Consider the following 13,125-nt stretch of genomic DNA (forward strand, 5'->3'; position numbering starts at 1 on the left):
TTGTTTTCAACAGTACAATCTCGCATCCTTACATTCTTCGGACACGTATCTCGGCGTGGTGATCAGTCCATAGAACGCGTTGTCGCCCAAGGGTACATGGAAGGCACTAGACCCCGCGGAAGGTCACCTACGCGTTGGACTGACAGGATGACCTCTAATAGGCAACGATGGCGAAACGTCGTGAAGCGCATCACATCTGCCCCTCTTAATACCACTACTACATAGCGATCACGACCGCTCTGTCAAGAGTGTACCGGATAAGAAGAAAAAGAAGAATACTTCAAATAAAAAATTGTATTCACTTCTCAAAGCGAGGGAACAAACAACAACACTGCTCATCCAATCTCCGTTTTAACCATTCCAATTTCTCGGAAACTCAGATGAAATCCAGATGATCCAAGTTCCATTAAAATCTGCTTGAAATGGGTAGGTACAAGACATGTATAACGCATATAATTGTTGATATTGAAGGCAGTTTTTCTAAATTATTTTTATTAATAGTTTCATACAGGCGTATTTTACAATGAATAATAAAAATGTTAACTTAACAAACATATATCAGTGGATGTTTATATTATGCTGATATAAAACTGAATATATAACCGTGTCTGTATCTGGAAATTACGTAAACAATTTTAAATTGTGAATAACAAATGTTAATAAGATAGTCGAAAACTGGCTCGTGTAAAAAACATAGATTTATCTTAGAACCTTACTAAGAAAATATCTCTGACTCTGGACGTGTTATAAGGAAAAATGTTAGGAATGCCGGCATATCTAAGATCATAAAATCGATTGCGTGTTACGCGAAGTGATCGCCCACTTAATACCAATTTACCAACAAAATGATTACACTGACCTTAGCCTAGAGTTTCACTGTATTAAAAGAAGTCCTTTGCATATAAATATGTACGATTATTACGTCAATAAAACATTCGTATTTCGCTGTGTTTTAATGATACCTAACAAAACCTAAACCCACAGCTTTGATAATTTAATTACTGTAAATATGTCGTATAGAAATAATATATACACGAACGTAAATCAATGTTTTCTAGCGACGTTTGTATTATATAAACTCAAAAATCTCACCTTGGTATTGAAAAACCTTCGCAGATCTTGAATGTGAATAACTTGAATCGAAATTAATATAAATCACAACACAGCAAGTCCTGATATTTTAAATAGATTTCATCGAATTGAGTGTTAGCAAAAGAATATGGCGCAGTGTGATGCCACTAAATTGGGGTTGTACGCGCATGCGTGGATTGCCCTACGTTCGGAAAATAAGGGGTGAAAATACCCCAATAAAACAATAAATTATTTTAAAGATTAAATTTTATAGTTTTAATTTACAAATTATTAAAAAATATCCAATAAGTACTAAACGGCATTTACAATTTGAATTCACAAATTACATATGTTCCGTAACTAACTACTATTAGAAACTAATCAAAATCAACCAACATTTCCCGGGCCTCTAGTTAGAAGTTAGTAACATTATTTATACATATTCATTTAATACTAAAAACGTAAAAAACAATATCGTTTATATTGTTTTTTACGTTTACGTTTTTACAATGTTGTAAGTTTCATTGTAGTTTCCGATTGCCTTTAAATTTTTAATCTGAATTTCGACAACACAAGACTCGCTAGTATCCAAGTACAAGCGCCAACCGTTGAGGCAAGCTTCAAAGAAATCAATAACTTCTACAATCTACTACAAAACAATATCAATACAATAACCAGAAAATGATATTATTTGACTTTAATGCCTGCATAGGAAATCGACTACCAGGAGAAGAAAGACTACTGGGCAAATACTGTTATAGAAATAGAGACGAATGAGGTGAAAGATTGCTCCAGTTCTGTTGGGAAAATAAATTATACTATGAGCACATGGCCCAAAGAAACGAAAAATTGAAATCGATTATGTACTAACAAATAGAAAACAAAACATTGAAAACATATCCAACCAAACATTACCCATAGACCATCGTCTCGTGAGAAGCACATTACAGATAACTCAATAACTAATTTCAAGAATTGTAAAACCAAACTCACCACTTTAGAAACAAAACAAAAGTCCAAATACGCACGATATTGAATTAGATGGAAATGAAAATGTAGACTCCTTGTACAAAAAATTAAAACAACCATAATCTCCAGTTTAAATTCAATAAAACAGAAACTAATGAAACGTGAGATATTCCTGATTACATAAAATGAATAAAAATAAGAAATGAATGAATACATAAGAAAGGAAGATTACGCCGAACGAACCTACCGATACAAATTCATAAAACGGGAACGCACAGAACAAAGAATAAATTTATTAAATTAAAACACATATCTTGAATCAACAGGTAGCTTAATGCAGAGTCTAAAAAATGTTAATACCACGAAAAGATGGATTCCCTATATAAAAAAATGACGTTACCAATATGAAAATACTATCAAGATCTAATATTATAGATAAAGGTACATTGTCTTTTATCAATATATACTCGCAAGAGATACTACTACCGAAATCGAAACGACTAATACGGCTAGGTAGATCTACACATGAAGTAATAAATAAATTGAATTTTTTAAATCTGGTAAAAGCAACGGGCCAGATGAAATCTCAAATGAAGCACTAAAATTTGAAAAAAATACTTAACATTATCTTAAATGACAGATAAATACAGAAAGAATGGGCGCAATGCGACATAATATCACAAAAAAGGAGAACCTGCTGATATTGGAACCTACCGAACAATAAGCTTACAAGCAAATGTGTACAAACTATTTGCTTCGTGTCTTAGGGTTCGCCTAGCAATGTTCATAGAGAAATTTCAGCCGCCGGAACAATCAGGTTTCAGAAAAAACTTCTCAATAACATATCACATCCACACTTTAAATTTGATGATAGAGAAATATTTAGAACACAATATACCTCTACCTCTACCTTGCATTTATTGTTTACGCCAAAGCCTTCGAGTCTATATCACATAATAGCACGTGGGAAGTTCTACATGAATGCGAAAGGAACTCTCTAGATCTAATAAAAGGCATTTACTACAAAAGCAAAAGTCGTGTAAAGTTAGAGAGACAAGGTCTTGAAATAAATATTAGTAGAGGCATAAGAAAGGGTTAACCCCTACCACCACAAATCTTTATAGCTGTGCTACAAAGTATAATGAAAACTCTGAACTGTGAAAGTAATTAATATAAATGGAAAACTCCTCAGTAATCATAGATTTGCAGATGATGTCATACTCTTCTCTGCAACAGCATCTCAATTACAGAAAATGATTATCGAATTAAATGATGTAAGCAAAAAGATCGGTTTAGAACTAAATACTAGTAAAACTAAAATTATGACAAATCATCAAACTATTCCAATAAAGGTTAATAATAATACATTACAATATGTTCAGAGCTATAAGACCTTGGTCAACATGTATCTTTCTCAAAGACTAGATACGAGAATGAGCTTAAAAGACTACATAATGGAATGAATTCTGGAGCAATAAAGAGACCCTAAAATCAGAACCTTTAAAACTCATGAAAAAGTATGGCTGCCAGACATAGATTTACAATAACTACACCAAAAACAAAATACAATTGTGCCAGAGAGCGATGGAAAGGATTCTACTAAACATACAACGATAACAACGGATAAGAAATACACAAATAAGGAATACAACAAAAATATTAGACGCTTTAGAATATTCTCAAAAGCAAAAATAGAACTGGGCGGGTCATATTGCACGCATGGATAAGGAACAATGGCACCTGGCAAGGACCAACAAATAAAAGACTAAGAGGTAGACCAAAAGACAAAAGGGATTAATGAAATAAAATGGAGGACGCTTTTACTTGTAGAGGGGTTCATAACGATTTATGATTTTGATTCTTTTTAATTTATTTATCATTTAAAGTTTACATACATTAAATTATTAATGATGATTGGTATTTTAGTTTAAGGATTATTAATAGTAATACTTTAATCTTTAATTCATGCGCATATTCGTTATGCAAATAAAGAGGCTATAATAATACTTAAATTCATATTTCCCGCCCTTTCAGTATCCGATGCTTAAAGTTGTTTCTTGTCTATGTCATCACAGAAGCTGTCATTTTTAGGTAGATCTGTGACAGCCGCATATAATTATTTAACAAAACATAGCAAAAATATGTTGCAGAAAATGACTAACCTACATTATAAAACAATAATTATAAGCAGAGATAGGAAATACTAAACAACTTATCTTATTAAAATTAAATAATATTTTAGTTTGAAAAAGGATAATTAAGCATTATTCAAGGGTCATAAATAATGCCACAGATATTATAAAACTACACCTTTATATGTTTTCGTGCTTTTCTAATGCTTTCAAAAGCTTTTTAAAATCTTCTTTGTCTTTTGTGTATGTACTATAAATTGCGATTTACATTTTCATACCTGTAATTGTTTTCTTTTTATTTCCAGTTGTGCTCATACTTTTATATAAAAAAAATCTTATCTGTGTAATAATTTAAGGACACTTCAATAATAATAACTAGTATATATTTTTGTACATATCTTGTATGTGTCTGTCATGTTACCTTAAGGGGCTTTTCAAGTAATCTTGATCAGTAATTGCTTCTACGTTTTTAAGTCTGGGCCTCAGATTTATGTATCTGATTCATTTGTCAATCTTATAGGCAAGTAGGTGATCAGCCTCCTGTGCCTGACACACGCCGACGTCGAAAAAATATTAGATTATTGTCTGATATTGATAATATAATACAAGTACATTTCAGTTACTTCCATAGTGTTATGACATGGTGGGCCTCAGCGGCTGATATTCAAGATATTTTTGTATTACATAAAAGAGATATATATATATATTAAAACCACTTGCCTCGCTAAGATAATTATTTACAGAAATTAGTATTTTAACAGTTGCCTCCCAATATGTGTATTGGGATGGATATATTATGTATGTTTATAAAAACATAATTACATTTTTAAAGCTCAGTCCGCTCAGTCAGCTCAAGCCTTACCAGCTTTCCGACTTCATAAACCTACTCACTCATTTATGGGGAAATGTGTACAGATATATAGCAAAATTCCAGATTATGTAACCAAACTTCCGCTACATAAGTTCAAACCTTACAAGGAAACCCTAATAACAAAATTTATATTATACAGTTCAAGAATATAAAGATGATAACAATGCCGTTATAACATAGTGAGATGCATTAGTGTACAAATTGTACCGAGATGATTAAATGACTTTGATTTTGAACCTATGTCCTCAGATATGAGTCACACGTTGAAGCCTCTAGGTTAATACTGCACTGCTCGATGTTAGACATAAGGATTGACATACGGGAGTCCCACTCGGCGCTAAGTTTAGATTTTAAATATTACTTTTGGAAGCTGGCGTTTATTATTGAAGGATAGCTGATTTTTATGAGAGGGTAGTTTGGCAAATAAAACAACGGAAAACTATAGGAATAAAATTTGTATTTCACAATTCAGAAATGTTCGATACATATTGTAGTCTTTAATAAAATATAACTATACTATGCAATAACACTCAAAAATATATCTTAGACATTAAGTAGGGTAGTTCATTAAAATAACGATAATTGTATACGAGTACCCTTCGATTCTAACACAAAAAAGATGTATAATATTGAGAAATCATTTCCGTAAAGGCTGTTAAATCATTCGCCTAAATTACATTAGATCGTTATAAAAATAATCAATAAATGAGACATTAACCGATGAGGGTAGACGCAAATTTAACCCAAAAACAAACATACAGTTTACCGACACGAGTGATGTGTGCACGTCTGTGTGTGTAATTTAAAGCCAAGTAAGCACTATAGGAATTGCACCTGGCTCTGTCGCAGGTAACGATTCTAAATAAATGCCCCTAACACAATCCTACACGAAGATCGACAATTGCATTGCGAGACCTATCCTAAAACTTAGCACCTTTATTTGGTCATTCCCTGTTTAGCTCGTTTCTCCCACTCGGCCCTCATCTGCAGGATGCCCTTGAACTGGGGCGAGGCGTCCGCCTCCTCCCTCTCCTTCCCGCTCTCGTCCTTCTCGTTGTCCGCGTCCTTGTCTATCACGGCGTTCGTCTCCTCCGCGGAGAGTCTGAACTCGTCTTTCCTCTGCCAGGGTCGTCTCAGCGTGTCCGCTTTGTACGATTCGCTCTTGGTGATGCTTTTGATCTCCTCCCTGTCGTTGGAGGGGTCCGGGAACGTTCTGTTCCTGAGTCTCTTCTCGGGCGTCGAATCGGAGACCTCTTTCTTGTACTTGTTCACCTCGTTCCTGTACGTGGGTGTGGTCTCTCGTTTCGCGGAGACGCTGTGAATGCTGACGCTCCTCTGATAGTGCGGCACTCCGAATTGGCTGACCCTCGCCGCTATGTCCACCAGTTTATTCTCGGTTCTCTCTTTTTCCTCGTTCTCTTTATCGCTGTCTCTAGATTTGATGGAAGCGTTGAATTCGTTCTTGAGCGATTTAGTTCGCGTCGTGTCTTCTATTTTGTTGCCGTTGGCGTCGCTCTTCTCCGCTATTTCCTGAGCGATGCAGTCGGCCTCGCAATCCTTGAGCTTCAGCGATCGCCTGGCGAACACTTTCATCAGCTCGGGTTCGTCGTCGTTCCTGTGCCGCGAGTCCCTGTTCAGGACGGTTTTCTTTCGATAGACCACGGTCTCCTCGTGCCTGTCGGGAATTTTGTTCTCGTTACTGTCCGTGCTCCGGATGGAGCTTTTGCTTCCGAAGCTCGAGTGCGATTTTCTATCCATCGATACGTTGTCGTCGATTTTTTCCGAGCTTCCGTCGGTGCTCACGGAGTCGGCTCGAGGTTTCTCTGGCCTGTCGTGTTCGACGCTTGCGGATTTCCTCTCGAAGTACATCTTGGGGGTCGCGGGGCTCTGCGGCGTGGTCGAGGTCGCCGCGTTCGGTTTCGGGGCCTTGTCTTCGAACACGACCGGCGCGCTGTCGACGCTCTGGATGGAACCTCGTTTAGTCTGAGAGACCACCCTCGTCTCCGTCGGGAAGAAACTTTCGCTTTCCTGTTCTTTATTCGTCTGCATTTCCGTCTTCTTAGGCGTGACGTTCGCCGTCAGCACTACGTTTGGAACCGGCTCGGTGTCCACTCTGTTCAGTTGTATGTGCAAAAACTCGGGAACACCTCTAGCGCCCGTCTTGTGAAGCCTCTCCTCGTTTCTGACGATTTTGGGCGTTTCGGCTTCTCCGACCGGCGGTTCTTTATTGATATGAGTGACGGAAATGAAGTTTTCCACGTCAGCTCTGATTACCCTCTGGCCGGAAGGCTTTCCGCTCTGGCTCAGGGCGCTCTCCACCGAGCCGGTCTTCCTCTTGTCGTCCGTCGGCCTCTCGGAGCTACTTTTGATGCTGTCTAGAGAACTCGACTTGAGCATCGGGGCGATGATGGGCTTCGGCGAACCGATGATGTCGTCGATCTTGGCCTCTATCTGAGAGATGTCGCTGTCGCGTTTGTGGGCATCCATCGCGAGGCGAACGCCCTCGGCGAAGAGCTTCACGTCCTCCTCCGCGTCGGGTTTGAGGCTGTCCAGGTAGCTGCCATCGGTACTCGGAAGGCTGTCGTAGTTGTCGCCGGTCCCTTGAACGTCAAAGTTTCTGGCCGAAACTCTCTTAGAGAAGTCGTGTCTCTCTACGTTTCGCCTGTAGTTGACTTCCCAACTCTCGAGCAGAGGTTCCGGGAAGCCCACGACAGTCGGCAGACTCGGCATCTGGTTCTCCTGCGAGCCGACGGAAGCGGACTCGGAGGCGTAGCGGAAACTGTGAGATTTCCCGATGCCGGTCCTCGTCTCGACGTACTCGTCTCCGAGAGACCTGAGCCCCGAGGCGACGTACGAATCCTCCGCTCTCCTGGCGTGGAAGCTGTCCCGCTTGAATTCCTTTTCGCGCAACTCGACCTCCGGCCTCATCTTGACGTTTTCAGAGCTGCGTGACGGTTTCTGCGAACCGGAAACCGTGATGCTCGGGTTGAAGTGAGGCAGGTTCTTGGGCATGCTGCCGCCGTGGAAGACGTTGTCGCTCTTCACGTTTCTGATTCGCATTCCCCGACTCGGTTCGTCGTCCGTCGCGGTCGAGAGCGTCTCCTCGTGAGATCTGGACATTATTTCGTTGGAAATGAACGCTCTGGAGGAGAACGGGTCCATCAGCCGCTGGACCGACGCCGGCCTTTTGGATTTATCGTGATGCAGACTGAACGACTCCCTTCTGTCTTCTATCTCTTTGGATCGTCGTTTGTCTTCGTCGCGTCGACTGCATCGCTTCATTTCCATGTTGAGCAGTTTATCGGTTTCCTCGGCGACTTTGAGGTCGATGTCGTACTCGAGCCCCGGGACTTTGGCCGCGCTGTACACGTCTCTGTAGGCCCCGTCGTGCACGTAAGCCCCCTTGTGGTCGATGCGTTTGTGCATCTGGTTGGCGAAGGCTTTCTGCCCGGCAGACTTGTACCGCTCGACCGGCTTGAAGTCGTTCCTTTCGTCGGTCGTTCTGTACTGAGTCTTCTTCTTCTCGGGGCTGTCGCCGTCCGTCTGGTCTTTCTTCTTCTTGCCGCTCTTGCGCAGCAGGAGTCTGCTGAAGAACGACTCTTCCCTTTTAGAAGATCGCGTGACTTCGTCTTTCTTTTCCGGTTTCGTCTTCTTTTCGTGGCAAGATTCTTCGGCGTATTTCTTTTCGGAGCGGTATTTGGTCCTCTCCTCGTAGACTTCTACTCTTTTCGGTGAACTTTCCCGGTCCTGAGTGCTCGACTTGCTTCTCTTGATGGAGGACCTCGGGGTGTGGGTCTCGGCGACGCTCAGCTTCGCCGGGGACGGTCCCACGACTTGGCTCAGGGCGAGACCCGGGGGCAAAGAGGAAGACTTGAGTCTGGTGTCGCTCGGTGTTTCGAGGACTCTGTTCAGTTCTCGCGTCAGTTGTTGATGCTGCTCTTTCATCAGATGATGCTTCGTGGTGGTCGATGAAGAGAATGATTCTGAAAATTATAAATTATTTCTGTTAAATAAACGATTAGGGATTCATTTATAATTTTATACAATTTGAAAATAAATATTCAATTTCACAGAGAAAATAAACGATAATGCCATATATTACATATACTAATAATTTCTGTATATGTCCCGTGATAATTTCTAATAGCCAAGTAGGCGATCATACTACTGTGCCTGACACATGCCGTCGACATTTTGGGGCTTCATGGCTTTACCATGACAAGAGTCGCAAGTTGAAACCACAACATTGCTATATATATGTCGCAGATTCAACGCGATTAATAATTGCTAAATTGGTGTTACTACCGTCGTCCGACATTATAACACAGTCAGTGCGCACGTCCGGCGCAGGCGACGTTCGAAACTCAAGTGACTAAACAATTCACTTACTGCCACGAAACAGTCGCGCCACTGACATTTGGTGATCACACAGACTAGGTATTGTCAATTGTCAACGTTGACAGTCTACCTTACCACACCGCATTCTACGACTAACTTCAAAGTGGCGGGAATTTTAAAATATTCATTCTCCGACATATATTTATTATAGACAATTTTTGACCAGAAAACCTTCTGAATTATAATTTTTTTATAACAGGAGGCAGGAAGAGGCTCGTCTGATGTTAAGTGATACCGCCGACCATTGCCATTGCCTGAAGTGCCTTTGCCTTTTAAGAATTGGTACGCTCTCTTCTAGAAGGACCCTAAGTCGAAATAATTCGAAATTACATCAATGACCAGTTGGTTCCACACATACGAATGGTATTTTGTAATCAGTCCGATGATGAAACTCAGCTGCAGGTATCAATGCCAATAACTCCTCTGAACACTCTCCACGTTAAATGCGGTAGAAGATGCAGAGGGTCCCCACATCTCTACAAAACGCCAAGAAATGATGCTACTACAAAACGGATTGGTCGACGATTGGAACTATTCTTTGTTGTATACAGCCAAGTGGAAGGAGCTGGTACTGTTAATGCACTTCTTCATCTGATGACTTTTAAAGACAGTCTTCGGAACCTCAGTCGCACTATGAAGAAGTCATTTGTGGAATAAGGCGTCAAGAAATGTGTCAGAAGACTCACCAGTAACTTCTGAGCTCTTGAGGGTGACTTCAGGAGTATTGCTTCGGATCACTTCTTCGTTCAGTTCGGGAGTTATTGGCAAGGCTGAGGCGGCAATCTGGAATGATTACGTAACGAATTATTGGAATATAATGATGAAGTTTTTATTGTACCAGCCAAGGCTGTTTATTTTGTCCGGGTTTTCTTAGTTTTGAAAAAAAATTAAATTGTATGACTTTATAGGTCTGTTGTGGTCTCTGAAAGAATTACCAGCGCTATGAAACACATCAGCTCAAAAGCATAATACTGAGTCAGTGAGCTTTTAATGCTTATTATTTTTTGTTATATATTTTTTTGGTGGTTGTACGAGCCAAGGCCGTACATTTTGTCCACCCAGGCTTTCTTAGTTTATTAAGCTTGACGATTTTCTAAATAGTTGGAGTCACGTCCAGAGAGTATAGACACAGACACTCTCTTGGACTTTTACATTACATTATTCGTTACATAACAATGAATATTTTATTGTTTTCGCTTAGGTGCTGTTGTTGTACACGAGTGGTTAATATAGAGTAAAACTCAAATTCTATTATAGAAAGCAGCAAAAAAAGTTAGACAAAACATAAACATAAGGTACATTACTTAACAGCATTAAAAATTCATTATATACTTCGTAGGTATATTATCATTGACTGAAAATCAACGCTGCCTTTTTTCTCACAATAATATATTTATTTGTAATGGTTGTGTGTGAAGATTATTGTCTAGTAATTATTTTGTTGTGTCTCACCGGTGTAGCTCTCTTCCTTCTCGTAGCGGGACGCGTGCGTCGAGGTCGCACGGCCATCTTGTGTCGGGCTGCGGAATGGGACAACGGCGCCAATCCCGGTGGAGGTTCCGATGTGTCTGAAATGATAAATAATGTATTAAAGACAAAATTATCTATCGCTAGTCCACACTTAGGGATTGCCCGTGTTGTGTGTAACTAGATAACAATTATTCCGTCATAAATTGTACAATTTTTTTTGAGAAAAAGTAGGTTTAGTGTTACATGCGTGATTGTGTGAATGGGTGTGTGCGCATCTAATTAATGCGCATAGATTTTTGGGAAAACTATGCCAATATACCCATTAACGTGATTTATTTGTGTGTCATTCTAATGCTCATTTCGTCTCATAAGGTCTTTCACTTCCAGGCCCTGGTAGATGTCAAGGCGGAAGCAGAGACAGGAACCTTCGGTACGAAACTTTAGAGCAGATCTCATTTTATGTCATACTAACAATAACAATAACTATTAACAATAATTTAGAAGGGTTTAAGTTTAAAACTTATTCATGGGTCAAACAGTCAACAAATATCGCGTTCAATCATATAAAATTTTGTCACTGATCAGAAAATCATTATTTCGTGGCGTGTTTCGTAATAATAATACAGGCCAAAAGTAAACTTACCTTATTGCTCTATTAAGGTAAGTTCAATAAAACAAAATTGGTAATTTTTTGATAAGCATAAACACAAAAATACTTTACGTGTTTTGTAAAAACCGTGATCCAACATCGAACTTTGAGTAATGATCCAAATCAACACACACAAACACAGACAGTAGTCAAAATACTCACTGTATATATCAGAATGGTCGCTCCTAACAGAGGTGTCCTGTTGATGTCCACTGCTGGTGTCCTCATCCATCTCAGAGGAGCCGACGCTGAGGAGCGAGCCATCACTGCACGAGGACTGAGATATTCCTGCATGGTGCCGCTGAAATGTTCCAATTGAGGCCATTAATAATTTAGACAGGTGAAATATCACTAATACCAGAACTTTTTGTTGTTAAGTTGTATACGTATATAGCTTATTAATTGATTACGACTCATCCATCTTTTAACAGGTACTTTTGCAGGGTTTTTAAAGCTTTTGAAATAGACAATACTTGTGTCCTAATATCGACATGAAGCTAGCTTCAGACGTGAGCGTGTTTGGAACTAAACGCAGAATAGAATTCATATTAATAACAAATTATAATTAAATTCAAGCAATGTTGGATTTGCGACTCTCGTCCCTGAGGTCGTAGGTTCGATTTTAGGACTTCCTATGTGCATATAGAAAGTCCATTGGTGCAGGGGATTTACCACTTACTTTACTAAGTGTCCAATATCACTTACAATCTCTACGAAAAGGAACACTTTGTTCTTATGTTCTATATGTTGTTTTAACGTCAAATCACAATTCTAAAGGGAAATCAACTGCCAGTTTGACGTAGATAGCAATCAGTCTTTAATCAGTGTGTTTGTCCCAATAAGAATTATGATAATAATTACTTAACAAGTTACCTTAATGTTGGCACTAATAAACCTCCGTCGCGGTGGGCGTCTAACTCCAACATCACTTGTATTCGTCACATATAACATCATTTTTATGTCTTTAAAACAAAACTCAGTACATCACATATAGGTCTTTAAAACTACTAAAATATACATTTAAAAACTTTGGTCCCTGCGGCAGTTTCGGTACTTTTAATGCTCTATTGCGATACTTATTCGTTGAGCGAGGAAAGCACCAGCTCTGGGTCGACCTTCAGAACTTAAATGTTAAATTAGCGCCTGTGCACGTGGGGTTCAAGAGTCTCTACTCCAAAAGGTGCAAAAACTAAGTGAAAAATTGTTCACTTAAAATTCGTAAACGAACGAAACACAAAGATTTCTCTACAGGTAGATAAAGTAAATTTGACTGCATTGATCGAATGCAAAGTGATATTTCAGATAATTTGATTTTTATCACAATGATAAGATTACCAAGTGTCAATAAAACTCAAGATAAATCTACTTTATGTATCAGAGAAATGTTTTAAGAACATCATAGTTACCCAGTTATAGCAAATTATAAAGTTATCGCTAAATATACACATGATAAGGCACGACCATAGCCAATTCGAGGTAATGATTCCATGAAAGAAGATAGAGGAACTCAACCTAACACCATAGGCGAACACAAACTCCGTCAACTTGAGAGTGTGGCACAGCCA

The 13,125-nt window shown here is 39.3% G+C and overlaps 2 protein-coding genes across 9 annotated transcripts in view; both read right to left on the reverse strand.

Annotated features, from left to right (window-relative positions):
• Positions 1 to 1,228, reverse strand: part of LOC123717764 (protein Fe65 homolog) — a 71,114-nt gene extending 69,886 nt beyond the window's left edge. For all 4 annotated transcript variants that reach the window (XM_045673924.1, XM_045673926.1, XM_045673925.1 and 1 more), the window contains exon 1: positions 1,093 to 1,228. The gene's annotated coding sequence lies outside the window, so the exon portion shown is untranslated. The remainder of the gene's footprint in view (positions 1 to 1,092) is intronic.
• A 4,252-nt stretch (positions 1,229 to 5,480) lies between these two features.
• The window catches only part of LOC123717618, a 97,858-nt gene continuing 90,213 nt past the window's right edge, over positions 5,481 to 13,125 (reverse strand). For 4 of the 5 annotated variants that reach the window (XM_045673699.1, XM_045673702.1, XM_045673701.1 and 1 more), the window contains 4 exons: positions 11,723 to 11,861; positions 10,894 to 11,009; positions 10,128 to 10,224; positions 5,481 to 9,026 (listed from right to left, as the gene is read on the reverse strand). In XM_045673699.1, coding sequence (XP_045529655.1) covers positions 5,980 to 9,026; positions 10,128 to 10,224; positions 10,894 to 11,009; positions 11,723 to 11,861 — 3,399 coding nt within the window. In that variant the 3' untranslated portion in view covers positions 5,481 to 5,979. Of the gene's footprint in view, positions 9,027 to 10,127; positions 10,225 to 10,893; positions 11,010 to 11,722; positions 11,862 to 12,433; positions 12,568 to 13,125 lie in introns of all 5 variants that reach the window. The other variant, XM_045673703.1, reaches the window with a different exon arrangement.

The sequence above is a fragment of the Pieris brassicae genome, chromosome 13 (assembly GCF_905147105.1).
Source record: "Pieris brassicae chromosome 13, ilPieBrab1.1, whole genome shotgun sequence".
NCBI lineage: Eukaryota > Metazoa > Arthropoda > Insecta > Lepidoptera > Pieridae > Pieris > Pieris brassicae.